This window comes from Poeciliopsis prolifica, unplaced genomic scaffold (genome assembly GCF_027474105.1).
Source record: "Poeciliopsis prolifica strain line A6 unplaced genomic scaffold, Auburn_PproV2 SCAFFOLD008, whole genome shotgun sequence".
NCBI lineage: Eukaryota > Metazoa > Chordata > Actinopteri > Cyprinodontiformes > Poeciliidae > Poeciliopsis > Poeciliopsis prolifica.
In genome coordinates, this window is record NW_026562383.1 from 6,589,779 (window position 1) to 6,617,709 (window position 27,931).

General features: G+C 41.0%; 3 protein-coding genes across 3 annotated transcripts in view; 1 reads left to right on the plus strand and 2 right to left on the minus strand.

Moving 5' to 3' along the window:
* The window catches only part of LOC129361636 (vasoactive intestinal polypeptide receptor-like), a 24,808-nt gene extending 12,887 nt beyond the window's left edge, over window positions 1-11,921 (plus strand). The window contains exons 6-13 of the mRNA XM_055032601.1: window positions 1,199-1,328; window positions 4,972-5,125; window positions 5,751-5,811; window positions 6,364-6,430; window positions 6,511-6,602; window positions 7,048-7,177; window positions 8,167-8,208; window positions 8,363-11,921. Coding sequence (XP_054888576.1) covers window positions 1,199-1,328; window positions 4,972-5,125; window positions 5,751-5,811; window positions 6,364-6,430; window positions 6,511-6,602; window positions 7,048-7,177; window positions 8,167-8,208; window positions 8,363-8,554 — 868 coding nt within the window. The 3' untranslated portion in view covers window positions 8,555-11,921. The remainder of the gene's footprint in view (window positions 1-1,198; window positions 1,329-4,971; window positions 5,126-5,750; window positions 5,812-6,363; window positions 6,431-6,510; window positions 6,603-7,047; window positions 7,178-8,166; window positions 8,209-8,362) is intronic.
* Window positions 11,865-17,597, minus strand: LOC129361634 (kelch-like protein 40a). Its single transcript, XM_055032599.1, has 6 exons — window positions 16,266-17,597; window positions 15,791-15,951; window positions 15,456-15,563; window positions 14,671-14,856; window positions 13,282-13,431; window positions 11,865-12,433 (listed from the first exon to the last, which is right to left on the minus strand). The coding sequence occupies exons 1-6, from the start codon at window positions 17,388-17,390 to the stop codon at window positions 12,322-12,324; spliced, it is 1,842 nt and encodes a 613-aa protein (XP_054888574.1). The 5' UTR covers window positions 17,391-17,597; the 3' UTR covers window positions 11,865-12,321.
* A 1,240-nt stretch (window positions 17,598-18,837) lies between these two features.
* hhatla (hedgehog acyltransferase like, a) lies at window positions 18,838-27,903 on the minus strand. The gene is made up of 12 exons (XM_055032600.1): window positions 27,689-27,903; window positions 26,759-26,886; window positions 24,636-24,703; window positions 24,431-24,544; window positions 23,567-23,761; window positions 22,775-22,984; window positions 22,383-22,554; window positions 21,404-21,548; window positions 21,277-21,312; window positions 20,980-21,181; window positions 20,160-20,301; window positions 18,838-19,994 (listed from the first exon to the last, which is right to left on the minus strand). Exons 2-12 carry the CDS (start codon window positions 26,862-26,864, stop codon window positions 19,852-19,854), a joined length of 1,533 nt encoding a protein of 510 aa, XP_054888575.1. The 5' UTR covers window positions 26,865-26,886; window positions 27,689-27,903; the 3' UTR covers window positions 18,838-19,851.
* Between the last annotated feature and the right edge of the window lie 28 nt (window positions 27,904-27,931).

Here is a 27,931-nt window from a genome sequence, read left to right on the forward strand (position 1 = left end):
TTATGAAATCAGACAAAATTGGCGTCAAACGTTTGCACAAACATAGTGGAGTTAATTGACACCCATTCTGTCTGATTTGGAGAAGGTGGTTGGGGGCAACTTCTCTCAGGTTGTCAGGGGTCAGGGGTCGCTGCCTTCAAAGAACCGGTGTAAACCGGAAGTGAGCGGCTTCAAGTTTATCACAGCCCTCCCTTCTGTTGTGTCCTGTCTCCTAGAAACCGCAAAGTTTGTCGAGCCGTGCCCAATCGGTCACAGCGTCTCCCGTATTTCTCTGGCGGTTGTCGTCACTGTCTATGTCCGTGGTCCAATAAAACCGCGTCATAATGCTCCTTTCTTTTATTTTCCAGAAGCTTAAGAGAATCTTTTTAAAACTCTGACATTTCTTGCATGAACACCGCAACGCTATCAGCAGTAAGTGACTATAAACTCAAGCTACAGTCAAGCCACTTAGCGGGGCGGACGATGTTTACGACATCCTCCAGTTTTGACCCTCTGCCTCGACTTCCTCTTGAACATTAATGCGACACCGATAAGCTTAGCCAGAGTGTGTTTGGCTTTTTTAGCGAGCAGCCTATTCTCCTCACATCGCTTTTGTGCTGTTTGCACAAAGACGGGCTAAACAAGAAGGCCCGTGTTTACTCCGGCGGGTCACGGAATGCCGTTGGCCCGCGCCGCGCAGCAGAAACACAGGATGTCATGAGGCTTTGCTGTTTACGTTCAGCTTTACAGGCAGCGCTCGGGCAGCTGGCTGATGCCGCGCCGCGTCTCATCTGGTCCGCTCAAGACGATCCGCCTGGCGGTTTCACGCAATTAAGCCAAAGTCATCTGCCTAAACCGCTGTTTGAAAACACTGAGTGAAGAATTCGCATTAGTGGCATGTCATCAAATCCCTGAAATTGTTCGACTCTGCTGGTTGTCAACTTGGATGTTTGCACATCTGCTTCTGGCTGATAGATTTGCATTTTTTCCGGGAAAACGAAATCTTTTATGTGTTTAGCAGATACTGTATTTAGTTCTTGACTTCTTCAGGGTTTATGTGTTGGCATTCAGCACCGGCAACCGAACTTTGATTTACGGCAGTCGACAGTAACAAACACTAATCTACTTCTGCTTTGCTTGGGTGAACCGATGCAGCTCGTCTAAATATAGATTCTCCTTTTGGATGTGATCTTTTTGTTTATCCCTTCTTGTTCTGCAGGAAACTTCGCTGCACAAGAAACTACATCCACATGCATCTGTTTGTATCTCTCATCCTCAAAGCCGTCACTGTCTTTATAAAGGACGTGGTTCTGTACGAGGTCGGCGAGACGGAGAACTGCCAAGCACCGGTGAGTAAATCCGTCCAATCAGCTGTCTGATCAGCCTAAACACGTCAATATGACCAATGATGTTTTCAGAGCCGGCCCAAGGCATATGTGAGTTAAGCGGCTGCTTAGGGCCCACAAGAGGATCATTGGATTTTGTTTCGTAGTGACACATTGCACGTTTTTACACAATGTACACATTTCATTCCACGTTTTAAAACCAAAAACTATTAAACTTGCTAACTTGTTTACTGTGATTTCAGTGTTTGTCTGCAGACGTTACTCTCAACCAGTTAAATCAAAATGCCACATTGAGAGATAACACTGTGCATTTCAAAATGTGAATGAATTAGAACACCTTTGCTTGTTTGCTACTCCTGTAACAAGGTTAAAAATCAATAGTCATGATAACACTGGTATGATGTGGACTGCAAAAAATAAATAAATAAATACAATAAAATAAAATCTTGCTAAGTATTTTTGGTGAAGTCTCCAGTGCAGATGATCTATGTTCACTTAAAATAAGACAACACTGACTTGCAAGTAACTTTTCAGCAAGAAATAGGAATTTAAGACAATATTTTCTTGATATTTATTAATAAAAAAGTACTAGTTCCACTGGTAGATCATAACACATTTTTTCTGTTATAAGACAAAAAATCTGCCAGTGTCACTAGTAATTTTTAACCAATATTAAGGAGTTACTGACTTAAAACAAGCTCCAATTTAATTCTAAAAGAAATAGCCAGTTTTGTCTTATTTCAAGTGTAATAAGATATTTGAATTAGAAATTACTCCAGAAATACTTGGTAAGATTTTGTGTTTTTCTGCAGTCTAAGCTAATCACAAATGACACTAATAATAGTAGTTACAGGTCTAGTGTAGACTAGAAATTGTATAGCATCTGGTTTTGACATGTTTGTATGAGGGGCCCCAAATTAAAATCTGCTCCGGGCCCCAAAAAGGCTTGTGCTGGCCCTGCTGCAGAGATATGCCCTAAAAAGTACACAACATGTCAGTGAAACTACACGGTTAGTTAACTTTTCTCCCAAATCGTAGATTTCCTCTGTTACTTGAAGGAGCTTCTCTTTCAGACTTTACTGCCCTGAGAGTGTTGGCTCAGGGTTTACCCAACGTTTAGGGTGTAACGGTGTTTGCAGAGTCCGTTAAGTCTTCTAATTCTTCTGTAAAGCAGGATCCTGTGAGAGTTCCTGTTTGTTTAACGCTGAACCTGGACTTCAGACATCATTGGCAATAAACTGCATTTACAGGTGCGACGTAAATGAAGCAGTTTATCTTGACACCACCAAGGTGACAGTGGGTGTCAGATTAACGTCTCGCGTCGTTTTAGTTCAGCACAGCTGTTTCAGTGGGACGTCAGTGGAGTTTGTTTTTTTCTTTCTTTCAAATCTCACTTTGTCTGATTCATCTCCGTTATCTCTACCCAGAATTAGATCATTAGACTGAAAATATCCGAGGACTGATTGTTAACAGCTGAGTGGAGATATTTCATCTCAGGGATTCCAAGGTTACTCAACACCAAATGCAGCTGCTAAATTTCAAAGATGTTTCTGAAAACACTGTAAAAAGTGACTTTTTATACTTTGGTTGAAGTTAGTTGGAGCGAAAAGCTCAAATCGTTCTACAGATTTGTTTTATGCTTGCTTTCTTCTATTTTGCTCTGTGCCGAACCAGTGTCTGATTCACAAAGCAAAAAGCTCCAATAATATCAGCACAGCCATCGAGTTTGGCAGGTTGGAGTGATTTGAAGTCCTTGTGCGTCAGATCCAGGTTCACAATCTGAATATAAGAAACAGCAGGATTTTTTAATATGTTTTACAAGTACAGCTATAAATGACTGGAAAGGAAATGATTGCATTTAAAAAATGAGATACAAAGAATTTGTGCAGATATCAAATGTAACTTGTGCAAAACCTGACTTGCATTAAATTGCCTTATTTTTGCTTCATGAATAAAGTAAAAATGTTTCTAAATATAAAAAATAAAAAACAGCCTTTTCTTTGGAGATTACATAATTAATATTTAACATTATCAGGACCACATCATCACAAAGATGTTGTTATGCTGCTGTTCTTCCCCTGCGCCACAGTCACCACCAGCATTCACACGGCTGTGGATATTTCACACTGTGCGTCACGGACTGCAGTGGTCTTTGACAGCGAGACACTCTTTTCGATTCGCCTGCAGTTTGTCCACGTGTGGCTCAAACGGATTTCTATCCGTTTCTTAATGCACGGCCGACGCCTCATTTAAATGAAGATAACATGCATCAGAGCGGACAGCGGTGCAGAGCTCGGATTAGCTGGAGCAGAATGTTCTGTTATAATCTGATGAATCATTCCTTGCAAATGCCATGAAGAACGTGAGCTTCCTTCGACAGGGATCAGCCTCCAGGCTTGAAATCGACAGACAAATGTACATTTCAAAACATGATTTCCGATTCATTATGTCTGGTTGTACGATGGAGAGACATCGTAGGCAGAACTTTTCTTTATCGTCATGAAGAGTTTCAAAAGTAAACTTTCATAAACTCCCGATTTTAATTACTTCATTGTTGGTTTCAATTATAATTGCTTTCTACATTATTTAAGGATGCTATACAGCCAGAACAATAATTTTAAAAAGAGGATATTGAGTTTGAGATTTAACAGAATTATGAATCTTTTATGTTTTAATTTTGATAGGATAGATAAAGTGTGCACATGTGGGAATAAATTAGTGCAAATGAAAATTTGGTAACACTTTATATGAAGGGATGTGTGTAAGACTGACATAACATTGTCATAAACATGGCATAACACCGTTATAAACATGAAGCAGTCTTCATGAATGTTTATGACTGTTGTCATAAAGTGGTAAATAATGACAAAAGGTACCAAAGATTGCATTAAAGGTCCATTATAATCGCCAACGCTCCATTATTTGGTAAATAATGTCACTTTTAAAGCAAAGTTGTACTAAAACTTGCATTAAAAATCCATTAAAACTGCAAATTTTGCATTGAAATTGTCATTATTTACAGAACGTCTCTTCATGTCATAAAAATTCATCAAGACTTCTTCATAGTCATCATAGGTGTTTTATCATGTTTGTAACAGTGTTACGTCAGCCTTATGCAGACCCCAAATTGAAGCTAATTCAATGTAAGCATGCTCAAAATATTATGTAGATCTGAAAACAATCCATAGGGAAAGTTAAAATCATCCTTGAGAATCAATGTGATCCATTGTGGCGTGCTGTTATTTTCTTCCTCATCCAAAAGGCTAAATATTTAACCGGACTGAGGAGTCGATATTTGAGGGAGTCAACCTTCCCAAAATCAAAACCCAAATGAGAAGAATGTCTAAGATTCAGTCAGACAACACACAATGCATTCTGTTTGAACCACTTTAAACCAAGCTAACATTAAATTGCACGTGACTGACTCTTTAAGAAAAGACGATAGCAAGTGGAAACAACAGTGTCATCGGCATAAACACAAATTGGACAATTAATTGGCGAATCCTTTGTGAAAAGGAGAAGAACCTTTTTGGACTGCAAAAGCAATTTCTTATGGGAATTAAAGTTTGTTATTTCTGTCTTGAAATACATTTACATTGTATTGGCAGTGAAAGCAGTGAGCCACAAACTGATGCTTGTGTTGCAGGTGGGCTGCAAGGCAGTAGTGGTCTTGTTCCAATATGGAGTCATGGCAAGTTACTTCTGGCTGCTGGTGGAGGGCCTCTACCTTCACGCTCTGTTGGCAGTCTCCTTCTTCTCAGAGAGGAAGTACTTTTGGTGGTACATTTTGATTGGCTGGGGTAAGTGCTCACATGGCAGTCTCCCTTTTTTGAAGAACTTATATGACATGTTTGCGAAGTAAGTGTTGATTTCAGCAGCAGCATCTCTGCACTTGCGGTGTAAGATTCAAGAAATGTTCAAAGAGCCGAACAAAGATATCAAAAACACAAAACCGATTTTAACCTAAAGATTGAACCTTCCCTCTTTGTGTCAGTCATTCATTAAAATCCAAACTTTCTCACAGAAGAGCTGCCAGAATCTGACGTTTCTAGCTTTTGCCCTTTAAAAACCATGGAGATGGATGATCGGTGACCATGTTTTATTTTCCCCCACACACCAATAAAACATCCACAAATAGGGTTGAATTTGTATTTTCCAGCAGGAGAATGGAGAAAACCCTGTGACTTCCTCGCAGAGTCCTCAGATGAACCAATATTGGCACTGAGCTCATAAGAATCCTATAAAAAAAAACAGATAAAGCGTAAATGCTTCGCCTATAAAGTAAAGCAGGCACGGCTCGTCCACTTATCAGGGCATCTTGATGTTGCGATTGGTTTGATTGGCAGTAGCTGATGACTCCTGTTTGAGACGGGGAAAGTTTTAACACCGATGTTACGGATAATTCTGTCTGCTGTCCGTTCACAGGGGCTCCAACCATCTTCATCTCTGCTTGGGTGGTTACAAAAGCGTATTTAAATCCTCCTGGGTGAGTTAAGCATTCTGTCACTTTCTGAAAACATTCTAGAAAACGACAGCTTTTCAGCGCGAGTGGCTACTTTTGGCTGATGGCTCGACTGAAGACTCAACGGCTTTTACAACTGGCAAAAATAAAGAGAGCGTTGAAAAGAGGCTGCAGATTCTTAGACTCTTCACATAGGCGCTGACTCCATTTTCTCTTGCTGATTTTTTTTTTTTTTTGATTCAATCATAAAGCTTTCACACCTTGGAAGTAAATAGCACTGTTGCAATTAGCACTTTTTTATTTTTGAACATTAAACCGGACAGTTTGCCAACTGTTTCTCCAAAACTCTACACAATAAGGCAATACATTTGTGAATTGAAAGGGAAGTCTTACATAAGACAACCCCGGCACCCCAAAAAAAAAATCTGAAAAGTGTGGCTTGCATTTCTAGTCAGCCCGCAGAGTCAATAGTTTAAAAAATGTTTTGTGTGTGTATTATAAATGTGGTATTGCTTCCTACTTTTATGAATCTATATTCTCTATTTTTTCTGGGTTTTTTTTGCTTGTCCGTGTCAGATGCTGGGAAACAATCGATGACGCGTCATGGTGGATCATCAAAACGCCCATCTTAGTCGCCATTCTTGTGAGTTACATCAAACGTAGGCTCTTGACGTTTCACGTGACGCTCCCTGTTAACCAGCGTTCCACTTCTCTGTTCATCAGATGAACGTTTTCCTCTTCATTTGCATAATCCGGATTCTGCGGCAGAAAATGAACTGTCCCGACATCGGAAGGAAGGAGTCCAACCAGTACTCGTAGGTTTTCCTTTGCCAATTGGCAAGATGTCTGTTGAGGCAAGGGTTCATGTTCAGCTGTTTCCTGCTACTACAATTTGCCGTTAAGTATTGTTTAGCTTAGTAAACGAAGCTAGAGACACTTTCAGTCAAACGTCTAATACACACACAGTTTGTATTAGGCGTGTGTGCATACACACGTTTATGTAAGTAGACCAACACAAAGTAATGCACAACTAAAACATTATTAGCTAACATTTTAGCTAATTAAAACATTAGTTTGTTTAGCTAAAACAAGGTTTGACTGACAGTGCTAAAACCCTCCTCCTGGCTCTGATTGGTTGTTTCTGCAGATGGCAATAGGACCACAGGAAGGAGACAGAAAGGCTCAGTTTTAACAAATATGTAAAAAAAAAAAAAAAACATTGTTTATAAATGTTTCTCCTTCTGTTTCTGCTGCTTTCAGGAGACTGGCTAAATCCACCCTGTTATTAATCCCTCTGTTTGGGATAAACTACATAATATTTGCCTTCATCCCTGACCACATCCACCAGAAGGTCAGGATGGTGTTTGATCTGGTTCTGGGATCATTTCAGGTAACGCACCTAATCGCTTTGAAAAGCTTGTTCCTGTTTGTCTTCATGTCAGCCAGACAGAAAGTCTTTATTTAAACATCCGACATCAGTATCAAGGGAAACAGAGAATAGTGTGTTTTAATAGTTTCTAATGTGCATTTGGAATAACTTACTTGATTTACAACAAAGGGTTTCCAAAGTGTGGCCTGGGGGCCATTTGTGGCCCTTAGAGGAGTTCTGTGTGGCCCTTAATGCACTTCAGGACCGGTATATAAATAAGATTGATGCAGACGGAGACTTTTTATGTTTTTTAATGACAATTTTAAATCTTTATTAGAAAATATTAGGTATAAAACAAGTGTTTTTCTTTAATTTGCCTTACTTTATTTATTTTATTTTTCTTTTATTTATTTATTTTTTTTTTGCTTTCACTTTTAATTTCATCTCAAAAATCTCCAGCGAGGTTTTACTCAAAAACAGACTCAGTCCCAGCTATTAATTGAAGTGGGCTAAATCTCGCTGAAGGTTTTCAAAGACAGTTCTCATTTTTGTTGTTGCTGGAGATAAACCAAAAATGATATCAACAAGTTAGGAAACTGTACATCTTTGAGACCCTTTAATTTACTTCCGAGCAGATAAAAAGAAAAGAAAAAAATTACTTTTGCGTTTTTAATAAATAACTGAGTGTTTTCAGCTTGGCGATTTCGGCCCACGGTGAAAAAAGTTTGGACACCCCTGATTTACAGTAATCCACTGGACATGAATGTCGAGAGCGAAGCGCAAAAATGGAAAGTTAGCGGTGGAAAATCCTCCCCATTTAGAACCGTTTTGGCTCAGAGCGCTATCTCCCGGGAACATGTCCCAGACGTCCGCATGATGGACCTCCTGTCTCAGCCTGAAGTTGGTCTTAATCTCGCCGTCATTATTCATGCGCAAATATTTGGAGCATTTCCCTCGGCTGTGTTGTGCAGCGAACTTTCTCTTCCTTCACATCTGCGTCTCTCCGACAGGGCTTCGTCGTCGCGGTGCTGTACTGCTTCCTGAACGGAGAGGTGAGTAAATACAAACAAAGTTGTTTTTTTTCTTTCTTTTTTTTAGCTGTTTGCTCTTCTCGTTTAAAATGCCACAGAGTCTGTTATTTTTTGACCCACTCCTCCTCCTCCCACTCTCCATTCTGTTTGCTCTCCCGTTCGGCCTCCCCTGCAGGTGCAGTCCGAGGTCAAGCGCAAGTGGCGCAGGTGGATGCTGCAGCGGTTCCTCGGCGCCGACACCAAGTACCAGCAGCCGTCCATCGGGAGCAACGGCAACAATTTCAGCACCCAGATCAGCCTGCTGACCAAATGCAGCCCCACCACGCGGCGGGCTTCGGCCTGCCAGGAGCACCTTTCTGCGATCTGACCCCCTTCTGGTTTTTATTACCGGTTAACGAATGTGTGACTCACACGTACTTGCTGCCATACACTGGGTGTACAGAGGCCACGATAATCCTGACATGGATTTTCTTTCTTGTTTTTGTTGTTGTTGTTTTTGTTGTAACCTTCTATGCTGGCGACGAAAAGCAACAGGTGCTCAGTGTTTTTGCTCGCCAGAGCACAAAGTCATCTGACACCTTCGACAACACTTTCTCATTAATGAAATGTAAAGAAGGCATGCGCCTTTTCGTTTTTACTTTTCTTTTTTTACAGATTATATAGCATCAGCTACGATCACAGAGAGAGATTTCATTGAACGTAATCAGTGAAAGGAAGAAGGATGTCCCTTTCTTACTTCAGAATAAAAGCCTCAAACATTTAAACCTAGGAACAAGACTGTACATAACAAGAATAATTACAAAGAGTTCTGAACCAAAAAAGAACTGAGATTCAAGCCGACTCCTTGCCTTTGCTTGACAAGCAACTTTAGACCTATTCTGTAGCGGCGCTCAGATCACCTTTTTGTCCAGACAGAATAACTTTCTCAGAGGAATACAACACAGAGCATGTTTGAGCCAGCATGTGACTCATTACACACTAGCTGTGAAGGAGTGGATGCAGAGGCTGAAACAAGTGGTGACAAGAATAATGATCCTCTCTTGAACTTAAAAGTGGCAGAAATCTCCTATTCTGTGTGGATTGATTTGGTTGATTTACGAGCATTTCCAGCTCTCATGGAAGCTGTTTTTGGCTGCTAACGCCCGAGTTTCCAGCACAGCTCACATGCAGATGACATACAGATCTACCGTCATGCACGTTGAACACTTGACATGCATAATCAGAGAGGGTCCTGTTTTCATTACTCATAGCATTTTAATATTGCCCGCTCGTTCATTCATAGCTTGGATCATGTTTAATGTGGTATAAACAGGTTCTGATCAATCGGAAACAAGTGTCATCGCACTTGGTTATTTACCTGTAAATGTCTGCCTTTGAGTATAATCACATTATATCCCAGGTTCAGCATGTGAAGGAGTCATCCTGAACTCACCTTTAAGCTAACAGAGGAGCAACGTAAGCTACCCTCTGGTAAAACGTCAACGCAGAAGGATAAGTTGAACTGGACCAAACAATTGTAAAGGATAAAATCTAGTCAGTCTCAAACAGGAGCCATCGCAGGCTAGTGGTTACATGACTATTAGGTGTCTGCAGTACTCTACTAACTACCCACCAAGGCGGCGAAACACCAAATTGTCACTCTGTTCAGAATCGGTCAATAATCGCACAGTGGGTAAGAAGTGTTTTGCTTCGAGTGAGATTTAAATGACTGACACGAGAAAGAGGAGAAACAGCTAAGTATCACTCCAAAAGTGTGAGAGTTGGAAAAAAGGCCAAGCAAAGAAGCAAGCCTGAACTCAATGCTTACAACAGCAACACTGGCTACGGCGTAGCAACATGCTAACTCAGGCAGGGACACCTTCCTTGCTTGACTGCGTTCAAAAGGAACTTAATTATCGTTTGCTGACTGATCGACCAAGGAGAAGCAAGAGGACAGGTTTTGTTGCAAAGGGGACAAAATGTGTGGAGGTCGGTGATAGGACTGATCCGACCAGGCGTCCATAGCACAGCTTGCGTACTGAACGTCCCTATCCTGTCTGTGACAGTTTTATATGGACCATACACTCGGCTGAATTACTGCCGGATAACATTCCAGGGGAGAGATGGAAGCTCCGGCTTGTGAAACATTGCTCAGATAACAGAGGCCTTTAGTTTCCTCACGATGGACGGAGCAGATGTGGAACATCAGCGAATGCTGAAGGCGTCTTCAGTTATCTGGACTGCATGGATAAACTGCTCAGTTGTGGGGTTTTTTTTGTTAATATTCCGTACTGTTGTTACCATTTGTTTCCACAGACAGTTGTGTATGTTGACATTGACAAGATAAATTGCCCTGTTTTTTTCTCATCTGTTCATTGTTTCCGAAGGATGAATCTTTTCATATAAAAAGATGAAAATGTTTCCCTCATCTTCATTATAATTCCATTAAGGCTCCCTTGTGAGTTTATTTAATTTAGTTTTTTTCTTTTTATTATTTTAGGTCAGGTTTCTAAACAGCTCTTTTGCAAAGGTTTTACAAATAGACATCTGAAAAGTGGAAAACATTCATCGTGATTGCAGCTTCAAGTCGAATTCAGCAGATAGATGCCAATTTTTCTCTCCCTATACTAATTTGTAAATAACTCCAATTAGAGTGGATGCACAGCGTCCGTGAACTAATGTTTTTTTTTTTTTTACGAATTTTAAGTCGGAAATGTTTGTAAAAAAAAAGTTTTGACTTTAAAACCCTAAACCATGATGTCTGCTGTGTTCGTTATCTTCAACACTGAAAAAAGAAAACAGCTGATCCAATTTTTAAAAAAAATCATTAAGTTTACCCAACTAAATATGTTAGATTCATGAAGTTGTCATGTTTAACAAATGTAAATGAATTAGGTTTAAATTTAATTTGATTATATGTAACAAATTAACTCAATTTTCTTTTTTCATTCTCTTTTTTCAGCTTACCAGACATCTGAACAGAACTGCCGGATAAATTAACTCTATTTCCTAAGTAAAACATTTCAAAAGGGAATTGCATGCTAATTTTGATCGTCTACAGCACAATGGGCGTAAGCTACATTCACGTGGTTGTAACACGGTGAGATGTGAACAAAAATAAAGAGGTGTGGATGTTTTTTGTGAAGTGCCTGAGCCCAAGAAACAACTAAAACTGAAACTATCAGAGTTGCGGAAATGGGAGCTGCAGCGTGAAGCACTGACCTTCTGACTTAGCTCATTTTTGCCCCATAAAACTTTAGCAATAGCATGCTAACCGATGTTAGCATGCTGTAGGACCTGGACACTTCCTGTAGGCTAACCCAGCTACAAATACTGATGAGCTGCTCCACGTTTGCTCCAAACGTTTCATCTTTAATGTGTACATATCATGTTGGGAGAAACGTGACCTTTCTCCTGCTGGCTAAGCTGGAAAACTGAGCTAACCATGCACCTTGAACTCAACGTCACAGAGAGCTCTCGTTGTGTATATACTGCTCTGCTGTAAATATGCAAACATAACTGTTTTACGACGCAGTTTACGATCATGCTTCGTACTCAGGTGTCAGCTGGAAATCAATGTTTACTTTAAAACTGCGTTTCCCACTTGTGCTATTTGCATCATGTCTGTAAAGATGACAACGTCTCTTTGTTTTGTTGTTAGAGGAAGTGATTTGTTTTGTTTGTTTCTTTTTTTCTGTGGTGTAGAATTTAAGGTTGTTACTGAACAAATGATGAATATAAACATTTGCACTGTGGTTTGGCGTCGGCACCTTTTCTGTTCAGCCAGTTTTTTGTTTTTTTTTCAACAACCTTGCATTTGAACGCAGCATTACAACATAAGCAGTAAACAAACTTAATGACAAAACACCAAAAGGAAAGATACACAGATCAAAATTTCTCTTTTTTTTCTGAAGTTGGTGATATTTGTCCTTCTTTCGCTTTAACCAGTTGGCGTGTCTCTGTCTCCCCCTACTGGACAGCACATGATAAAACAGCTTCACTCTGATCTCATAACCCATTGCTTCTTCTTGTCTTTAAATGTTGCCCCTGAATCACTCTTTACCCCAGTCTAATTTTAGAAAAATGTCCAGATAGAAGAATTATATGTCCTCCGGCGTACAACATAAAACCCAACAGGGCAGCAGTTCAGCTTGATCATAACTTGGTGAGGCGGAGAGTGTTGAGTCGCACTGGGAGAATAGTGGACCCCTCTGCATAGCAAATCTCGCGCAAGATCCCGCTCCAGCACTCCTCTGGCTCATCATATCTGCAGGAAAGACACGTATGTTAGTGCTGGTTGCGCTCATCATAGCAGCGTGAAATGGTGTAACGCAGCAACAATGATCCCAGCGTACCAGACGCAGGCCTTCAAAGAATGATTTCCTCAGAGAAACTCTTGCAGGGTTTCATATGATGTGTGTTGCAACAACACACAGCAGATAAAACACTTGCTAATCTTCCTAGGAGAAGATATCCTGGGAAATTAAACCCAGAATTTAGACACAATAATGTAAAGAGAAATTAAAAAAAATAAAAAATAGGATCCAACCTCTCCATTTCTGACTCTATGCGCTTCTGTCTGCATTGTTGGTTCTAAACACAGCAAGACTGGGCTGGATGGGTTTTTTTTTGTTTGTTTTTGTGCATATATGTTTTAGACATTAAAGATTAACTGACTGGTACGTCTAAAAATTGTGGATATTGCGAAAAAAAAAAAAAAAAAGTGATACTCAGATATTAAATAGATTAATTACACACATCTCAGTAGAAACTGATCAAATCCATGCTATGCCGCATAAATGCAGTAACTGACATAAAATGAGCCCATGTCCAGTATTCAGTGCATAAAAATTTGCATGTTTTTCAAAAGCCTGAAATATCTGTTTTAAATACCCTGCTTTATTAATTAATTCGATTTTAATTTTAGCATCCGTGAGTCATAAAAATAAAGACTTAAAATATTCCACTCTGTCATGAATCTATATAATGAGTTTCAAGGTTTTATTTACTTATTTATTTATTTATTTATTTTTACCACAGTCTTTATGTGCATTTAAATCACAAACGGTCAAAGAAACAGTGAACCATCAGCCGACATGTACAGTAGCCTCTCACCTCCAGATATCGGTCATCTCAGTTGGTACAGGCTCTTCGCTGGTTTCGCTGGGCATCATGGCGTAGCCTCCGACCGCGTACAGGTGACCTCCTGTTGAGATGAGACTGAGAGAACTGCGCTCCTGAGGGAACTCGGTGAACTCAGACCACCTGCAGGGAGGAAGAAACACAATCAAATATGTGACTCTGGGTGTTATGATTCCAAAGTGTTAGTTGTATCATCAGAACAGAATACATTTAACAATATTGACCTCTTGCACTTTAAAATGAATCTTGGAAGAAGGCGTACGCACCACTAGAAATAATCACACATTAATCAAGTGTATTAGTTAATAGATGTTTAATAATGGTAACATTTGAATGATGTTGTATATTGTTTTACGTGTAACTTATAATACATCAACATGTTAATTAGAAATTAGACAAAATTTGTTGATTCATTAGCAGTTGTTCTTGCTTGAATGGCAGCCTACGGCATCACGCATGATTATGAACATAATGAATATTAAAAATTGATTGAGAAAGTGTCATTGCTGGAGCAAGAGAATTACTGTTTAATCCAACTTTGGCTGGCTTAGCGAAGGCTAAGTGCTAAAGGCTAGCTTGCTAAATTGCTGAACCTGAAAGAAGATTGCCAACTTGTTTGGAATAGTGTTAGAAACGTAAATATACTCAAGAAAGTTTCTGTTCCTTCACTAATTCAGCATCATTGCTAACTACTGGGGCAAAGAAATGAACAAACGCATTAATGAACAAACACCGTTCTTGTTATAAGATTTGGATCTCGTTCAAATCAAAGTGTGTTCTCGTTTTAACGAGAACGGTCGTAACAGTAAAAACAGCAACACCTACAGGACTGTGTCCAGAAGAAACTAAGTCAGAGCGGTCAGAGGGAGCCCCTTTATGCTTTTTTTAAAGAAATAATGCATTTTTATAGCTTTGTAAAACAAGGACATTCCTCATTTTAATGAAACATAAGACTTGCTTTGTTAAAATGCTCTTCTCTTCTGGTATATAACAAGACCTTGCTGGTGGATTTATTGCGCCGGCAGAGAACTCAACTCTGCATACATGCTTAGTTTCTGAACCCCAATTGAAAGGCATTCTCAACTGTGTTTGTCAGAGAAAACATTTGCTTGCCACCATATTAAAATAGATTTTGACATGTTACTATTTCAGTAATGTCTTGTGCCGGAAGCACAAATCACATTTTATGTTTGTTTTTTCAGATGAATCCATGAGAAATAATAGGGAAAAGGGTCGTAATTAAAGTCAAGCCCAAATAATAAATGCAGATTGTCACACTGATTCCTCGGTTTAAAGTATCTGCTTTAAAAAGCCTGCTTGTTTTATCAGTGGGATGTGTCATAGAGGAAAGGGTTTTGTCACTTGTTGGCGGTGATGTCGTAGACTTCCACAGAGCTGGTGAGGCCTGAGTCGGTCACTCCCGCGGCCACGTAGATCCGGTCCTGATGGACGGCGACGCCAAACAGAGACCTGGCTGTCCTCAGAGGAGCCAAGTCCTTCCACTCGAACTTGGAAGGGTCGTAGACGCAGACTCGTCTCATGCATTTCCTGCACGGAATGATTAAAAACACCAAGCTGAAAAAGCTGGGGGCCCATTTTACTGAGACTTTTGTAAAACAGGGCCACATTTTATAAAAGTTGAGGGAAAAAAAAACAAGACACATTTGAAAAACAAAAAGACAGATTTTTTTTATGAACTGTAAAAGTCCAAGATCTACTTTTGTTTGACGATGTGTGTCACTGTGGCACGCCTGCCTTCGCTGTGCTATTTGGAGGCCTTAATATTTACTGGCTTGCGACACATGCAGAAACAAACGAAAATGACTGATTCGTCTTGGTTCTTTTTATGCACGTTTTGCACTCTTTTAAACGGATCACGTTCTATCCCATATATGTGCATCAGTAAAGCAAGCTTTACAAACCTTAATCAGAACTGTGATGATGAATGGCGCATCATCATAGCATAGCAACACATAAAACGACTTTTATGTGTTGTTAGTTCAGTGCTATAGCAACACCATTGAATAAACTGGAGCAAAATCAACTGGAAAAATAAAGACCAGATAAGGGAAGTTACAAAATTAGCACTGAGCCATTTTCTTTCATAATTAATACGTGTGACGTTGAGGGTTGTACAATCCACTCACTTGCTCTCAGACTTTCCGCCAATAACGTAGACAAGACCATTGTGTGCTACCGTCCCGTGACCGTACACTTCATAAGGCAGCGGGTCAGACTCTCCCCATTTGAATGACCTGTGAGCAAAGAAGACCATGTGTCTCTATGAGAAAATCAGATCAGTGTTAAATGTGAACGTCAAGACCAACAGATTTGTTGTTTGGAGGCAGGATGAAGTAGCCAGATATCTCCAGATCTGGATAATTCAGATTTCTTTAAATGATTACCAATCCATGGGAAATCAGCCGATGAAATAATGAACCTATCGAATAACCACAAATTCTTTAAATGGAGATAAACTTACTGTCTGTCATAGATCATGACTGAACTGAGAGCGTGCTCTCCCTCCTTCAGTTGTTTCCCACCGACAACAAAGATGGAGTTTTCAACTTCAGCCAGGCCGAACAGACACCGAGGATTTGGCTGGGAGGGCATCCCCAACCACTCCGAACTGACCGGGTCAAACTGTCCATGAAAGCATCAGTGTGGAGAGAGATTTTGTTAAAGACTGACTTTTATAAATGACAAATATGATCAAATTGTAGAGCCACGAAAGATACAAATTTATAGAGGAGAAACAGTTTTCTATTGCTTCTTCATAGCAAAAAACCTGGTTTGAACCTCATATTTTTAAGCCTTGTAAACGATAACAAATTGCTATCCAGATCTACACCAGAAGAGAAAATGGTAAGATATGACCATTAAGGTCTTTAACAGAAAACAAAGCAAAGCGAAACCAAACTAGTTTCTAAGCTTTGCAAGAAAGATGCTCCCTTTACCTGTAGGAAGTAAGACATGAACGGCTCGTCCTTGTCCTCCTCATTATAGAGAAGTCCTCCAACCACAAATACCTGGTTCTGCTTTGTCACCAGGCTAGAGTGGTTTTTGGGAATCTCTGTAGATTCTGACACTACAAAACACTCGTTTCCCACCGGGTCATAGGCCACGGTGCCAGTGTTGTTGATCATAAGGACAAGGTCCATCTCAAACATCCCAAAGCGAGGGTTGTTGTTCAGGACTCCTGGCAGGTATGCCTCCTCGTCATCCTCCCTTTCCTCATTGCTCCCCTCTACTCCCTTTGCCCCATCGCTGCCAAGCCTCTTCGGCTTGGGGAGGCGACCTTGGTGGGCGTCTGTGACAAGATCCAACTCCTTCTTGATTTCTTGGTTAAATCGGATGTACTGGTGACGCTCAACTTTTTCTTTGAAGTAGTCCATGGGAATGAGCCTGAATCGGACGCAGTGTAAGAGCTCGGGGAGTTCCTTTAAGCGCATTGTTTCGTCATGTTTGATCCACTCCATCAGGGATTCAAAAACCTGCTCCTCCCGTTCGACGTTCAGGGCGTCTGAAGAGAGGATGATGGCTAACTCACTGGGGCTGAGCTGGAAAAAGTCCTGGTCCCTGACAACCACCTGGAAACGCTCACAGATGAACTCTCTGGCACCCAGAGTGAGTCTGGGACAATCCAGAAGAAGCCCTAGTTTGAAGATGGAGAGGCAGTTTCCCAGCACCATCTTCTCTTGAAGGTAGGTCAGACAAACGGAGAAGATAGAGGGGATCTGGTACATGTTAGCGACCATGAAGATATCCTGGACATTCTGCTCTGTCAGATTAATGTCAGATGTATATAGGTAGCGCAGGATCATCTCCATGACGCTGGGGTCCACATCTTTAAGGACTATCTCCCTCTTCTTACGCTCCTCTAACTCAGACAGGAACATGGCCTTGAAGAAGGGGCTGCTGGCTGCCAAAACCAGCCGGTGGCAGGGGAACTCCTTGTCCTGGATTTTCAGGACACAGTCCACAAACTTGTCATTGTCCAAAAGATCACACAGTCCATCCTGGAGCAAAGTCTGTTGGTACATCCGAGGCTGCCGCATCGGGTCTATCGTCAACGCCGCCATTTTGTTGGTGGGGTTTGTTCCTACTACGACAGAGCGGGACTGCTTTGTCGGTGCTCACTGGCCTGGTCCGACTGCTACAAATAGCCTCAAAGTGTGGGTAAGATTATGGCTTCAGCTGTCTTTGACTGTCACTGAGTGAGGAGGTATTTATAGACTGGATCCCCACAAAGCAAAGATGGGGCGCCCACACAGAAACAGAGGAATGATGGCGGCGGTTAAATCCAGCAAACAACTCATCAGGCAGCTGCTGTTCCGGTCTTGAAACTTTCCTATTTTTAATGAATCACATTGTGGGCATTCTGAATTACAAGCAGAGGAAGTGACGTATACTTTGCTATTAATATGTATTTACCACATCCGTGACTCAAGTCAGCATTAAATAACCATGCGTAGCCATTCACCATGTGTAAATTATTAAGTGTGTTAACATTAAAGCTTTAGAATGAGAAAAAAAGAAAGAACAAAAGATGTAAGAATTTGCAAATGTATAATAATAATCCTGTTTCAGGACTTAATTGAAACGTTGCTTTTTTTTTATTTTTTTTTTTAAGGTCTTTCCAGAATACAATACACTGCGACTCGAAAATCACTTATTTATTTGGTAGTGGCCAGTTAATATCAGCCATGGAAAAGTCAAATATTACGCGAAAACACTGACATCTAGTGGTTAAAATGACGCACTGAAACAAATCTGAAGTTAAAGACAGGTCAAAAGTTGTTTTTAGCACACTTTAAACATACGAGAACATTGCCATGTTTTTTATTACATGATAAAATACCTGCTTTTTATTGAGGCAACCTGAAAATAACTGTAACTATTAGAACCATTTGAGACTTTAGTGGAAAATTGGAGAAAAGAAACTATTGTAATGATGTTTTTCAGAAGTTTCATAATTTAAGGTTTTGTATGATAAAATAATCATTGTATTTGTATTTACATTTTCCTTTCGAGAAGCTGAATGATGAACAAGTAGTGCGTGTTCGAAAAAAGTAATATTATATAATGAAACATGAAAAAACACATCTAATCAACAGGAATGGTCTCAATTCAAATTCCATTTTTAAACTGTATTCGCTCAATTTGTAATATAAACACTTACTTGCCTTACATAATTTAAATCCAGTTTTTTTTAGATTCTTACTTTAGCTTTAGACTCAAAACACTAATATTTGTCAAATTATATGGAAGTCATTTGCAAAATGACTGAACTGAGCCTGAAATGGAACTTAAAGGCTTCAGATCCAATATCAAAATCTGTCAAAAGCTGCTTGTCTACCACAGAGTTACATCGTCGTTATTCACATGTGAGAGGAAAACAAAAGTTTAAAAATTTTAGTGGCTAATTCGGCCCAAAGTGCCTTTACATAATGAATGGTAAATCTTCAAAGTATTCATGCAGACAAACGATAGGTCACTTGGGGTTTTTATAACAAATTTACCTCAGAAGAGGATGAAATAAATCTTTATTTCAGGACAAACAGTTAAATAAACAGCCATTCGCATGAAAACACAGAATGACAAAACACATTACAGTCTTTATGAAGTTTCCCGCATTGCCTTCCATATTGAAGACAAGCTGCAGGTTTTGTTGACAGGCACTGAAAGACAGACCCAGACTCTTTGTTCGCTCCATTGTCTGCCAGAGCAAAACGTGCGCCTGAAGTGTGTGAGACGGTTGGAGGAAAGTAACATCAGTATTTATCAGTAATTTCCTGTGAAAAAAAAAACACCCTGTGAAGTGGAAAAATGCAATCATCTTCTGGATGTGGTTCAGAGACTTAGATACATTCAGCGTCCTAAGACATCCAATGCATATCAACTATTAAAAACAAAAGCTGTTACTAGTACAAATATATTACAATCATCTGAAAGCTTTGTGGAAGACCTCCACAGCACCCTTTGTTATGTGTTTTTCTTATTGCAAGTTTCTTTCAAGTTTCATTCCCTTTAGGGTTGTGATAAAAGCCTCTGAAGCATCAAAAAGGAAAAAAACAACAACATTTGAATAAAATAAACTATACTGCAGGCGATGAAAGGCAAGAATGTTCCAATAAAACGGTAGAGTCCAAACCGAGCAAAGTAGCTGCTCCTTTAACAAACAAAAAAAAACTTTACCTATCTTCTTATTAATTGTTGTCTTTGTAAGGCTTGCGATCGGCATGATGAACATTTGTTCAGATAAAGTACAAATACATGACATGTCATTCTCGTGGTTTGTGCCAAAGTATGTTTACGATTATCTGCTGCAAGTGCACTTCAGGGTACTTTACGTCCAAAAATACTGACTCACTTTCGACAAGCAACGGCTTCCGCCCTCGTGAGCAGTAAAGGTGCCAACCGGCTGTCACAGTCTAGTTCTGTCACAGTTGGCGACGCTAATGGTGAAACCTTGTCAGGGGTCTGCCATAAGAAGTAAAAATGAAAACTAACAATAAATAAATACAGTGGCTCTGCAGTTGATTATTCAGCTTTCTCTTTGCCGTCATCCACTGGCTTCACTGGGTCTGGATCCTCCAGCAGGGCCTGCTGGCGCTCCCTTTCCTTCACCAGCTGCACACCACAGTACGTCACAAGCAGCACGGACAGGGTGGACAGAGGGAAACCTGAGGAATGAAAGTTTAGAAAAACGTAACAGGGATGCCTGAGATCACACTAAAGAATAGTTTCAAAGTAGCGAGGTATCAAGGTAAAGCTAAAGACCAAGGCGCTGCACTGTCCTGGGATACTTAAGGCTTTTTTACACATTGGTACCAGTGTGTTAGACCCACCTTTGAAAATAATCCTTCTGCCCACCAGCTTGGCAAACTCCAAGCTGTTCAGGGAAAGAACATTGTAGAGGACAATGGCCCAGAAGTTGGCTGCATTGAAGACACCCCTGATCCTTCGAGACATGGCTTCACCCATAGCTCCCTACGTACCGAAAACAAACAGAAGTGACAGAAATGACATCCTCAGATCTGACAAGGTAAAATAAATGAAGAGCTTCTGCATTTTAAAGCTACGCAAATGTAACTTTTCTTAAAAATATGTTTTTTTGCACATCTATTGAAACTGTCACTAGTATGTGAGGCAGATAATCTGTGAGAAATCAGTCTCCTCCACCATCACCCTGAGCGACTATTCCACTGCTCCCAGTCAAAAACAACCAATCAGAGCTAGGGGTCGTAGAGTTGTTGATCAACCTCATGTACCTGCTGCTAAATGTGCAGCAGGCACATAAGAGAAATAACTTACTGTTACAGAAAAACTTTTTATCCACTGTCATAGGTAACCATTCTAAATAGCATTCATAACAGGCTCTGCTGAGCTGGGAGGGTGATTGACAGCACTAAGACCCGCCTCCTGGCTCTGATTGGTTGTTTCTAGTAAGTACTGGCAGCACTGGAAAAAGGCAGACTGTCGTAGCATACTGTCACGGCATTCTGACAGCTTCAATAAACATGTAAAAAATAAAATAAAATTCTCATAAAAGCTACACACTGCACTTTCCAGAAGTTTTATTTATATTAATAAACAAAACTGCACTCAAGCAATGGTATTACTGAACATTTTCACATATAGAAAGAGGTCATCTTGATCACTTCTCACCTCCATGATAGAAAAGGGTGGGATGGAGAAGAACTTTGCCACCCACAGCTCAAAGTTGAGGCCGAAGCAGTTGAAAAACGACCAGATGTAAACCAGCTCACACGGGCCCAGCCACAAGGTGGTGACGGCAAAAGTGCAGACTGTTGCAAGGAGTTCTTTAAAGATCTTGTCATGATTCTCGCCAATATAGTCGTAGACATACCTGCAAAATTTCAACTCAGATTTTATACCGTCTCAAATGGAAACCATATTGCATCACCACAGTCGGGTCCCTGGAAGTTAAATCCAAAAGCTCACTTGCACAACCAGTCGTTGATGCCTCTGTCAAAGTGCCTTTAAAAAAAAAAAAGAAAGTCATTTTTGTGCAACAGCTAAACAGTCACCTGATTTCTCAATACGTAACTAAGGAGGAAGTGACACGTACGTCTCGGCAAAGACGTAGAGCATGGTGATACACTTGGGGGGCTGAGGCGGGTCAAGGTGGTCCAGAGTCGCCACGGTGTTGATAACACCAAACATCACAGCTGCCTTTATCCAATCATACACCAGGTTGGAATAAGCCAGTCCCGCTGAAAATTAGACAATCTGTCAAAATATTAAATTTGTATTCCACGCAGTTTTTAAGGTGTTTGAACTCAACTTTTGCGAAAATAAAATTTTTGTATGCCTTGAATTTCTTTACAAAGTGCCACATTACAACCACAGACTTCGATATGTGGTTTAACAAGCAAGTTTTAAACATGGTATATTTGAATCCATCTGTATTTCCTCTGACACCTCTAAATAAAACCCAGTAGAACCATGACTCTAAATTGAAGCCAATAGAACCAATTGGATTCAGAAGTAATCTAAAAGAGAATCCAGTTATATGTAACTTTAACCTCACTTCACTAACAAACAGCTTCATGAAGACCAGCGCGCCAGCAAACAGTTCAGGAAGAAAGTTAGGGAGACGCTTAAATCAGGATTGGGATATGAAAACAATTTCCCAATCTTTGGACGGCCTGGAAAGAAAAAGGGGAAGAATACGGCACATCTGAATGGGAATCTTCACCACTGGCATTTGGCTAATGGATAAGTTGATAAAGCTATATGTGTGTGTTTGACACAAGGTATGAATGCTGGATTTCCTGGTGCAATCACTTTCAATGGAGGAGGAAGTCTGATCGGTCTGTGTCTCAGTCGGCGGCTTAGGATCTTTCCAATGTGTGTTGCTGATCCAGAAAGTAGCCTGAAGTTTGCTTGGTGCACGCGTTGGAGAGATGGCATATTTAGATATGATTGTTTATGGTTGTGACAGGATGAAATGTAAGTGGTTCTGTAGAGCGCGGCCAAACCGTGACGCTATTACTGCTCTTGAAATGACATGCTGAGAACCAGGTAGTAATCTTTCAGCTGCTCACCCAGACACCAGTCAGACAGCTTGCTGACCAACTTCATGTCGCTGGGTATGGTCAAGATGTACAAGTAGTGGAAGAAGACGTCCACCACCAGAATAACTCCCAGGTGTAACAAGGCCTTGGTGGTGATGTTCCACATCTCCCTCTCCTTGCGGGTCAGCTGAGTGTTGTTAGCCTGTGGAGCAGCAATGTAAACATATAGAACATACTGGACTACACTGTAAGACAAGAAATCTGTCAATTCTATGGTAGAAATGATAAATATCAGCAGTTAGAGATCATAAAACCTAAAACATTATATTTCCATAGAAAACACATTGAATCGGCATAACTCAAAACACATGCATTTCAAGTAATTTTTAGTTACGATCTGTAGAAAACACAGAGGCCCTTACCTGGGCATAAAAACGGTCAAAAGTCATAATAGGTCCAAAGAAAAAGAACGGGAGGTAGAAGTTGTATTTCAGGAGGTCGGAGAAGGTGTAGTTGCCCTCTTTCCTGTCACAGTTCTCCAAGGCGAAGCTCATGCAGCGCATGATGCTGAAGCCACAGCCTCCGTAGAACAGGATGTCTTGCAGGTCAAACGATCCGGTCACCAAGGCCTCCTACAGGGGGAGTCAGCAGCCATTCCTGAGCTTCAGGCACACAAACTTTATATTGCGTGCAGAGATGTTAGTGTACTGTCTCATTTTGTTGGTATTTGATGAACAATAAAACACAATTGAAGTTCTGTACAAAAACTGGAAAGCGCCACTTATTTCCTCATGCGTTGCAAACAAGGTGCCAGACTTTCTTGTATTTTTCTTAAATGAGCTCGAGTAAAATCACCTCAGAAGAACCCAAATTACTGTTCTTAAAGAGCAGCTGCTGTTGCTTGCTACACCACCATCAGTGTGTGAATGTGTGTGAATCACTGAGTATAGAGTGAAGCTCACTGGGGTCCTATGGGCTTAATGAAGCACTACACAAGTACAGGCCAGTTACCGTTTGAAGACCATTAAAAGTTTTACAAGAAAGACCAGCTCCTTGGAAGCAAAGTATGTAGAAAAGAAGAGGTTGAAATCTTCCCCAGTGCTACATGCAAAGTACATGTTTTGTTTGGCATTATGCAAACAAACAGTATGTTGGGCCTCTTTCTGTAGAACTGGCCGAGTCAGTGATCTGTGTTTGGGAAGCCACTCACTCACCTGCCAGGAGTTATACGGCTCCAGCTTGATGGAGGCCAGCGTGCTCAGACCTGCAGCAAAGCACATCCACTTCTTCTTGACCAGGGCGACGCTGTACAGAATGACGCAGTGGGAAACAACCAGAGCCATGAAGGTCCAGCCCATGGTGACCAGGACAGCCAGCCCTCCGTACGCGGCAAAGATCAGGGGTCTGTGCTGCGGGGTGGGAAAAAAAAATATAGGCCAGCATTGAAGGGATGTTTGGCCTCAAAGCAATTTGTCTTCACTCCCAATTAAATGCCACACTACATGTAGCGATGTCAGCCCAAAAAAAAACCCCCAAAAAAAATGTTTTAAGGGGATTTTGATAGAGGCGAGGAGAAGAGGAACTCTACTGTCCTACAAGCAATTTAAAAAACACTTGACAAGGGTTACGACATTCACGGGTTTATTAAAGTTACCTTACATCAATACCAGTCTTCACAGTAAGCATTTAACAAGACAAGAGACATCTTTCAAACATGGTCCTCTGTTTTAAGTATCTCAAAAATAACAGTGAGCAAGCAAGGCCAGGCAAGCAGGCATCTCAAGAGTGCAAGGTGCAGTTCACGCTCCTGCATCACCACAATAACATATCAAATCTTAGGTTACCGTTCAACAACGAAAAATAAGTGATTGTATAAATATTCAACCCCTGATCTAATATCTGCTTTATGCATCAACACAAACCCAATCAAATCTGACTGCCTGCATTCATTCTTAAGACAGATCATATGCAACGCGTACATTACATCCAGTCCACATACAAGCAACAAAAGACGTGCAGACAAACCACAGCGCCGTCTCAGCGGCGTTGCCTCTGCTCTACAACACACTCCCACACACCTTTGGAGCGAGCAGGGTAAATATCTTGGCAAAGATCACGTGACCGGTGAGCGCGAAAAGGATGTGATTGCGGAATGTGGAGAACCACATCATCCACTCGAAGTCGGCAACATCCTGTGAGGCGAAGAAGAAGAAGAAAGGTGCATCGGTTGCTGCTACTGCAACACCCACTCATATTTGTGCTTGCTGTGAAAGGAGAACTCACCATTTTCCTGCCAAAATAATGCCATCCTGGCTTCACACTTTCCTTAAAGGCCTTTCTGTTTACATTATCTGAATGAAGGGGCAGACGAGCACAAGCATGAGTCGAGTAGCTTCGCAAAAATGATCCTGCAGGTACTCAGACGTCCTACAAGCGCTGGCCTGATTATTGGATTATCTGCTGTGTGAATTTAGTAATGTGAGAACCCATTCGGACCATTAGATGATATCGAATGTTACATAACCCACTCGGTGCTGAGATTTCTATTTTTGAGGCGGGAATCTGTAATCGTGCAATAATCTTGTTGGAGGAGATTAGTCTTCTATGAAGCCTGAAAAAAAAAAAAAAACTTGCAACATGTACGACAATAAAGTATAATTAAAAAGAGAAACAGCACTTGTAACGTTTAGTTTCTGACCGTCTGGCGCTGGTGTAGCTTTTTCCCGATTACCCTAATGGCTGTGAAAAAAATAAAGAAAAAAGAAAGACATAATGATGTGAGGGCAGGTCGGGGGCGGCGGGAAAAGCCTCTTACTTCTGGGAGCAGAGCCAGCCTTTTTATTGCCAGTATACAGAGCCGCTGCAGCATGCAGATACGGACTGTAGAGACGAGGCAGGCGGTAAACCGTGAAGCAGAACAGCAGGGGAAGATGCTGTTCTGCATCGGGAAGGTGCCTGGACTCATCATCTGACAGCACAGACGGTGACAAACAGTACCAGCCACCGGATTACACTCGGTCCATTCAGATCCATGTGTTCATGAGGGGCGAAAGAGGACTTCTAGCATGTAGGGGTTGGATTATTTGCACATTAAACATTGAAAAATCCTCGGTTTTCCCTGTGTTTTTTTTTTTTAAAAGGGATCACTGTCTTTAAATTGTCATCACATTAATAAGATCATGCAGCAGCGGTTCCCTTTGGGTAAAATGGCCTCGTTTCAATCTGTTGTGTGATCTTTGGTCTACTTTCAGATTAAATTGGGAAAGGCGATAATAGATGAAGACCCAGTCTTTGAAAACAATTTGATTTGAAAAAAAGTCCCACTTTTGTAGATTTTTCAGCTGGATTTATTTAAACCAGAGAGTAAGCTTGCTGGACCACTTTCTAGAAAATTGCTGGTACGCCTCTACAGAACCTTAAAAGCAGGTATTCACATCCATTAAGCTGCTCCACATTCGTTCACCTTGCAACAACAAGCTTTAAATTCACTGGAAATACTTTGAGAAAGAAGAACACAAGCTAGTGTTCATAATTATGACATGTTATGGAAGTGAACAAAAAAAGGGGTCATGCATCTGTATTCGGTCGTCTTTTGCTGATACCCCTTTAAAAAAAAATCTATTGCAAATAAGGATGTATTATCCCGAGCTTTGGAGGTCTCTTGAATCACTGTTGGAATTTGGCAAAGAAACGTAGCAGGACAAGGAGAGAACTAACCAGAGCAGCAGCCCAGAAAACCATGGTAACTCTGGAGGAGCTGCAGAGATCCATTTTTGTTCATAGGACAACTATCAGTCAAAAAACAAAACAAAACCAAAGAAAACTCCAAAAATATGGCCTTTGTGGAGGAGTATCAAGAAAAAAATGACTGCTGAAACAAAGCCACTGGTGCAACACTGGTAAAAATATTGTAAGCAGGTTAACAGAGGAATGTAATTGTGATGACTTCCTGCAGGCGGTTTGTCAGAGAAGGAGAAGGAGCTTCTTAAAGAGATAGAGACCCAATTTCAAAGAGTTAAATTGCTAAGGAAAATGTATTTTAAGTCATGTTTGATATATGCAGCATTATTGTAACAATTGAATACAACATAGTTACTTGATTGTGGCTACAAAATGGTACTGTGCATAGAAAATATATAATATCACCCCTTTACACATAAATGATATAGGTTGGATCACAGCAAGAGTTTTAATAGCCAAGTCAAAGTCCAGACTTAATTCAAGTTCAGAATCTCCTGTCAATCTATCGCACAAAAATGTCCCATTAATGATCCCTGGAAGTTTTTTGCATCTTGATAAAACACTGAACTAATTAGGGAGATATGGGTGTACAACAGCCCTCTACATTCATGTGCGTGTGTGTTTGAGTGTTTTTTCAATTCCCCCTGGAGGGATTTCGCACTCACCACTGGAGGCTTCAAGTATCCAACTGCCAGCCCATATCAGAGCCCCTGCGAGCACAGCAGAGTAGAGATAGAGCTCATATCTGGGGAGAGCAGCCTTGATCCCCATGGCCAATCTGTGCGCTGGAGGCCTGAAAGTGTCGAGAAATATAGTCACAATCACTCCAACCAACACATAACATTTCTCAAGCGGGAACGTTCTCAAAGGATCTGGGAGAGGAACTGACTCTACCGATGAAAGAGCTGTTCATTTCTTATTCAGAAATACAAAAATACCCCATAAAAATATATATTTTTATACTTTTTTTTTAAAATGAAGTGCCACTTTACTAAGAAGCCTTTACGATCGAGAGACTGTAGACTTAAATGGGACTGAAAGAGGTCTGGCTGCTTGGAATCAGCACCGTCAGCTGCGCAACCCAACCTCTCCTTCCTATTTTAGCTCTCAGCCGCTGCGCCGCGCAAGCAGGGCAGCTGCAGCGCTATGTGATCTGAGCCCCGCTGCTTGGGGGACTCACTTCGCAGAATAATTAGCTCCGACTGGAAATAACCAAGAATGGTGCATCGGGAGTTGGGAAAACTGAGGACGGCTACTTTTTTTTTTTTTTCCTCCCCAGAGGAGGATAGCGCCACTTGCGCCCAGTCTGCGCGTTCATCGAGTTCATTAAGCGCACTCTGCTCTAAAAGGAGTAGGGCTAAAAACTCCGAGGCGTCCGTGCCAACATGTCACCACGGCTGTGCAGGACCCTAGCAAAGTGCTTTGCATACAAATTAAGGCTTCTCTTTCTTCCTTTCTTTGTTTTTGTTTGTTTTAGTTTTTCTTTCACTGCACGCCAAAATAAAGACGCATGCGCCAACAGAGGAGGATTAATTCGATTCCTTGTGACAAATCAGATGACAATAAATAAATAAATGAAAATTACTCTCACCAACCTTGTGTCCGCTTTGCACAACCACGACTCTTCAAAAAAGAGAAGAAATGAGAAACGAAGCGAATGGCGGTGACTGCAGGTTCACTAATTCATCCGTCCCTGTGCGGGCTTGGCGCTCCTTGACACCAGCCAGGGCCGGTCAGGATGTTGCGGGCTCAGCCGGAGGAGGAGGAGGAGGAAGACGAGGAGGAGGAGGAAAACGAGGAGGAAGAGGAGGAGGAGAATATATTTATGCTTCACTATA

What these genes read in the sequence shown, in the direction of transcription:
- LOC129361634 (XM_055032599.1), bottom strand. Translation starts at nt 17,390, where the DNA reads ATGGCGGCGTTGACGATAGACCCGATGCGGCAGCCTCGGATGTACCAA. An exon ending in GGCGGAAAGTCTGAGAGCAA is followed by an intron (nt 14,857 to 15,455) that starts GTGAGTGGATTG and finishes CATTCCGTGCAG; the next exon opens with GAAATGCATGAGACGAGTCT. An exon ending in GAGATGACCGATATCTGGAG is followed by an intron (nt 12,434 to 13,281) that starts GTGAGAGGCTAC and finishes TCTTTCCTGCAG; the next exon opens with ATATGATGAGCCAGAGGAGT.
- hhatla (XM_055032600.1), bottom strand. Translation starts at nt 26,864, where the DNA reads ATGGGGATCAAGGCTGCTCTCCCCAGATATGAGCTCTATCTCTACTCT. An exon ending in GCTGTCTGACTGGTGTCTGG is followed by an intron (nt 21,549 to 22,382) that starts GTGAGCAGCTGA and finishes TCTAATTTTCAG; the next exon opens with CGGGACTGGCTTATTCCAAC. An exon ending in ATCAACGACTGGTTGTGCAA is followed by an intron (nt 21,182 to 21,276) that starts GTGAGCTTTTGG and finishes GAAATTTTGCAG; the next exon opens with GTATGTCTACGACTATATTG.